The sequence below is a fragment of the Phacochoerus africanus genome, chromosome 1, assembly GCF_016906955.1.
Source record: "Phacochoerus africanus isolate WHEZ1 chromosome 1, ROS_Pafr_v1, whole genome shotgun sequence".
NCBI classification, from domain to species: domain Eukaryota; kingdom Metazoa; phylum Chordata; class Mammalia; order Artiodactyla; family Suidae; genus Phacochoerus; species Phacochoerus africanus.
Genome location: NC_062544.1, coordinates 109330093 through 109336092, shown reverse-complemented (window position 1 = coordinate 109336092; position 6000 = coordinate 109330093). Strand labels below are relative to the sequence as shown.

Sequence of the window (6000 nt, the reverse complement as noted above, 5' to 3'; positions counted from 1 at the left end):
TCTAAAGAGACAAAAAGACCCCCCCTCAAAAAAAAAAAAGATGACTCAGAGTTTCCAGCAAGGAGCATATTCATGCACCCAAGGATATGTACTAGAATCATCATCACCGCTTTATTCATCACGGCTTCAAAAGGGAGACAACACAGACATCCACCAGTCGTGAACTCAAGCATGTTCACACTATAGAATACTAGGCAGCAGGGATAAAGGACATCACAGGGTGCACATTAGAACGTGAATAAATCCCACTGAGGAACCAGGGTACCAAAGAGCATCTACCACATGAGTTCAGTTTTAGAGAGAGAGGTCAAAGCAGCTGAGACTAACCTCTGGGAGAGAAACCTCCTCCAGGGAGGAGGCGAGGGGGTTAAAGAAACCAAACAAACACTCTAGAATCCAAAGTTTAAAAATCAAAGTTGTCTCCGCTGCTGCACTAAGAACTTCTTCTGCTTTGCTTTTTGCAGGTAGAAAGTTAGAAGACAGGTAGTGTGTCTGAGGAGCCTCTACCTTTCTTACCACAGCCCCCTTTCTCATCTGCCCCCAGCCGGGCAGGAACTCTGAGGAAAGTCCACACAGGGGCCGGCCACAGTAGTGATTTCATTTTGGCATCAAGTAAGATTGCCACTGGCAATTCTGCTTTTCATTTCTTTCTAATTTTACTTATTTATCAAGTATTTTCTTAGCTCTTATTATGTACCAGGTGCACTGTTTAAAGTATGTCATTACGATTTAGTGTGTCACCCATTCATTCATTAGGCCTATAACAGTGGCTCCTTTTGGAGTTCCCGTTGTGGAGCAGGGGAAAGAATCCCACTAGTATCCATGAGGATACAGGTTCAATCCCTGGCATTGCTCATTGGGTAAGGATCCAGTGTTGCAATGAGCTGTGGTGTAGGTCACAGACGTAACTCAGATACTGCATTGCCGTGGCTGTGGTGTAGACAGGAAGCTGCAGCTCCAATTTGACCCCTAGCTTGGGAACTTCCATATGCCAAGGGTTTGACCCTAAAAAGAAAGAAAAAAAAAAAACAAAAGGTTTCTTTATTGAGCACTTAGCATGTGCCCAGTAGTAAGCTGAGTTTCCGATTCCCATGTGAGCCCATGGGAAAGGGAATATATATGTTCCCGCCACAGATAAGGAAACAGAGGCTCAGAGGTTAAATGATTCATTCAAGATCACACAGCCAGGTCGGTGGCAGAACTGAGATTCCAAGCCATATACCCTGCATTACTTCAGGGTACATGACTTGCCATTTCTAGTGACCCTCTTAAACCAAATCCTCTTGAGAGACTGGTAAAAATATGAGGTTTCTTAGGTCACAAGCTGAACCTAGTAAATCAGCATCTCTGGTCCCAGCAAGAGAATCTCCCACAGTGGTTGTTCAAAACCTGATTCCTGGCCCCATCCAGCACTACAGAGCCAGCCTCCCAGCCCTTCACGCCATGGGATCACACAGCCTGTCCGTGGATCCAAGGAGATGGCTGCCTGCATCAGTCTTCCTCCGCAGGCGAGGCTGGGGGCTCCCTCACTTCCTTCTGGTTTCTGGGCAAATGTAAATCCCCTCCTCTGGGAAGCCCTCCTTGACCACCCTGCACATGACACCCCCACACCCCGCCCTCTCCCCAGAACTTCTAATCCCTTTGCTTTGCCTTCCTTGCATATCTGTCTTAAATAGGGACTAAGACGAACTATATGGAATTGTCCTTTCTGTAGGTCAAAACTAGCTGAATACGGTATTTCATCCAGTCCATTTATGCAATTCCCTTTGCCAGAATGTCGACTCCGAGAGGGCTTGGGCATGTTGCTGTTCACAGCCCTGTCGGCAGACAAAGCCTGGCACACAGTAGGCACTCTGTAAAGGCTGGGTAGGTGCTCGAATGAACGTGACCACTGCCGGGAGCGTCACAGACGACACACCGGCCCCCACGTCGAGCCCAGTGACCAGAGCGCTGCCCTGTACCGCGCAATCTCCGGCGCCTTCCCGGCGGAGGCGGCCGGGCGGCGGGGTGGGGCTCACCGTCATCCATTTACCAGCCTCGCCCCTCCGACGGGCGCGCCGTTAATGAGATTAGCAATTAAAAAGCCGGCGAGCGGCCGCGGCAGAGGCGCGGGGCCACCCACCCCGCCGCGCGCCGCACTCCGAGGCCATGGACAAAGCGCGGCCGCTGTGGGACACCCCGCTGCAGTTCGTGTTCGCCTGCATCTCGTACGCCGTGGGCCTGGGCAATGTGTGGCGCTTCCCCTACCTGTGCCAGATGTACGGCGGAGGTGAGTGCGGGCGCCTCCAGTGCTGAGCGGCCCGGGGCGGAGCGGGGGGGCGCGCTGGGTTGGTCCCACATTCGCGTGTCAGTAAACAGGCTCAGAGAGCAAAGTGATTTGTCCAAAGTTAAAGAGCCGGGAATCGGACCCAGGACATCTCAGTCCACAGTTGGCGCTCATATCCAGAGCGCCTTCCCCGGGCCTTTCCACCTCAGAGAAGGGTCTGCTAGTGAGTTAGCCGTACGTTTAAGTGCAAAAAGTGAGCAGGAAATTGTCTTGTTCACAGAAACTTGTTAAGCAACTTTCAGATCAGAAACTTATATTCCTGGCAGCATGATTTGAAACTCAGGATAAAAGGATCTTAATCTCTTTATTTAATTTTTTATCAAAAAAGTTAGGCTTGGAACCACAGTAGGCAGGAAGGCCAATCACTCTATTTCAGTTTTATTTGCTTTTGACAAATTTTTCCTCTGAAGCATCACAGTGCATTCACCAGACAGGCAGCAACACACCCCTACGGCATTCCCTCAGCTTCCAAGGAGCTGGGGACACCTTCTGTGACATGGCAGAGAACATCTTTTTGGAAGGCAAGGTGGCAATAGAGATTGAAGTCTCAGCATTAAAAAAAAAACTTTTTTTTTCTGAGTTATTCCATTTCTAGAATTCTACCTGAAGGAATATTTCTGACAGAGGTAGACAATAAAAGGGTGGCCTCCATCTTTTACTAAAAGCAAGATATTAGAAAATTCCCAAGTCCTCAACTAAAAGGGACTGGTTCCATAAATTATGGAACACGCACGCCATGGTGCTCTTAGAAGCCATTAAAATGATGTTTTAAAGAAATGCATTTGAGTATTTTTTCATGTCATTTATTAAGTAGAGGGAGGGAAGTCAGATTCAAAGATATATAAAATGCATGGTCTCAATTATGCATTGAGAAAAGGGAATGAGCAAAAACATACCAAAGGGAATGAAACAGCAGTTATCTCTGGGTAATTGTTGCTTACCTTGTAGTGTGTGTGTGTGTTTGTGGGTGGGTGGGTGATGTCTTCTATAATCAGTGTGAATGGCTTTTTCACCATAAAGGACATGAAAGATGTTAGACCAAAGTATTTACCACATTCATCCCATTTAAGGAGACTAAGACCTAAAACACTGCTCCCTCACTCACACCCCCACCCCACCCCCACCCCACCCCCGCTCAAAAATAAAAGTTATCAAAAGGTTTTAATGTACAGTTTTTTTAAAACAGTGCATTCTTAAGCCTGATTCCTTTTTTAAATTTGAAAGGCACATGCACATCATATTCTCGTGACGTGCCTGTGTTCCCATATGCTCCAAGAGCTTCATAGCCAACTTCTGAAAAGAACCGTTTGTCAGGATGAGATTTCCACAGCATTCTGTGTTCAGCACGCCTACCCAGGACACCTTTATGCTGGCTACACATTTCCCAGGCCCCAGGCCAGGCGAGCCTTGCTGTCACATGACTATTTAATTCCTTGTTTGTCACAACACCATCACCTGAGTAGTCTGCAGGTGGACACGGGTGGGGTGGAGTTGCTCTGAGGCAGAATACCGTTGACCCTTGAACAGCCTGGGGGTGAAGGGCATCCATCCTCCACACTGTCAAATATCCCCATATCCCTTACAGTCGGCTCTCCACACCCACAGGTCCTCCATGTCCACGGTTCAACCAACCAGGGATTATGGAGTACTGTGGTATTTACCACAGAGAAAAAGCTGCATTTGAGAGGACCCGCAGTGTTCAAATCCAGTGTTGTTCAAGGGTCAACTGTATATAGAAGGAGTTGCTAGTGAAAGGGCAAGAACTTCAGGACCCAGGAAGAAAGAAGAGATATTGTGCCTGGTACAGAGTATACTTAGGCTGATAGGTGGATGGACAGATCAATAGATGAGGGTTGCTGTCGTTAGCCTGGAGTGTTCCCGGCACCTGGTCAGAAGGACTGCGCTTTGTTTTAGAGTTTCTGTCTCTCACTCGCCCCATCTCTGTGAAGTGGTGGGGTCAGAGGAAACGCTCAGTGAAGAGTTGTTAGATGAAGGAGCCAGGTCTGTTTTGAAAAGCTACAGAGTTCGTGAGGCAGGGATGCTGGTGGTTTTCCCAAGCCTTTCACTACCCAGTGGTGTCACCTACAGTAAGTGATTTATGTTGGCACACCCATTCTGTACCTGATGGGTCACCAACCACATCATGAAAGGGCCAGGAGATGCCCAACTTCCCTCTTCACAGAGCCTTGGCTTCCGCCACCCCACCCCCTGCCAGCCAACAAAGGGCTTATTTATAAACCACAGAGCCAAGCTGTGCCAAAATACTTCCCAGAATAAAAAGGATTAAGGGCCCGAGCTCCTTTTCATGAAGCTCTGCCTGTAACCTGGGAGGCTGGTTTCCTTCTTGCCCTGTGGCCCGGCCGGCACAAGGAATGTTAATTCTGAAGATTACATTCCAGGTGCCAACCACCTCTTATAGCACCTTGCTGCTAAAACAAAGGAAAGGCAGCTGAAGGAACTGCACAAAATCTACTTGGTAAAGTCAGCAGGTGGCAGCTACCATGTCAAAGTCTAAGTCCATGTTTGTTCAGGAAGAAATAGGGATGAAAAGGTGCTGTGTAGGAATGTGCAGAAAATGAGTGCAGAGGAGTTCCTGCTGTGGCACAGCGGGTTAAGGACCTGGTGTTGTCTCTGCAGTGGCCGAAGTTCAGGCTGGGAACTTCAACATGCCGCAGGTGCAGCAGAAACAAAAAATGGCAAGAAGGAGTTCCTGTTGTGGCGCAGCAGAAACGAATCAAGCTAGTATCCATGAGGTTGTGGGTTTGATCCCAGGCCTCGCTCAGTGGGTTAAGGATCTGGCATTGCCATGGGCTATGGTGTGGGTCGCAGATGTGGCTCAGATCCCGAGTTGCTGTGGCTGTGATGTAGGCTGGTGGCTACAGCTCCAATTCAATTCCTAGTCTGAAAACTTCTATATGCTGTGGATGGGGCCCTAAAAAGCAAAAAAAAAAAAGAAGAGGAAGAAGAAGAAAAGAAAATGCGTGTACCCGCAGTTGACTTTTATGTAAACATGGTCAAATGGTGGAAGAAATGGAGGAGGGGGGACAGTTTTGTGGTTCCTAGAAAGCTGGGCTTTTTTTTCCCTAAATTTTCTCTGTATGCTGCTATTTGAAGCACAAAGATGGGCAGTCAGAGGACACCTGACCAGGCAGTGGGATGATGACACTGCCCCTCAAAGCCTCTTCTGCTCATCCCTGGTCATTAGATCACTGTGTCTCAGACTTTGCCCACCCAAGCATCTTGATAAACTATAGGCTGCTGGCCCCACCCCTAGAGGTTCTGACTTGGAGATCTGTGCAGGAGGGCAGGATTCTGCATTTCTGACAAGCTCTTAAGTGATGCTGATGGATGCTGCTTGTCCATGGTCCACACTTTAGAGGAATTCCCTGCCCTCCACCAGACCACCAGCTGCTTGGAGCCAGGCAGTTGGGTGCCATTAACGTAGAACAACTGGCTTTTGGAGGGAGGCGCAGGATCTAAGTTAGAGTGTTTGCTGATGACTGCAGTGTAAATACTCCCACTGTGGCCTAGTTCAGACTACCAACATAATGCCCAGGAATGAGGGGCTGGGAAGAGCTGCACAGCTTTTGTGAGCTGATGTGAGCCCTGGCCCACCCCTGGAGCCACAGCCCTTGGGGGCAGCTCCAAGCCTCGGACTGAGCCACACCAGGTCA

At 48.8% G+C, this 6000-nt stretch overlaps 1 protein-coding gene across 2 annotated transcripts in view; it reads left to right on the top strand.

Annotated features, from left to right (window-relative positions):
- Window positions 1–2092: 2092 nt before the first annotated feature.
- SLC6A20 (solute carrier family 6 member 20) overlaps window positions 2093–6000 on the top strand; it is a 41681-nt gene continuing 37773 nt past the window's right edge. For both annotated transcript variants that reach the window (XM_047771917.1, XM_047771907.1), the window contains exon 1: window positions 2093–2269. In XM_047771917.1, coding sequence (XP_047627873.1) covers window positions 2149–2269 — 121 coding nt within the window. In that variant the 5' untranslated portion in view covers window positions 2093–2148. The remainder of the gene's footprint in view (window positions 2270–6000) is intronic.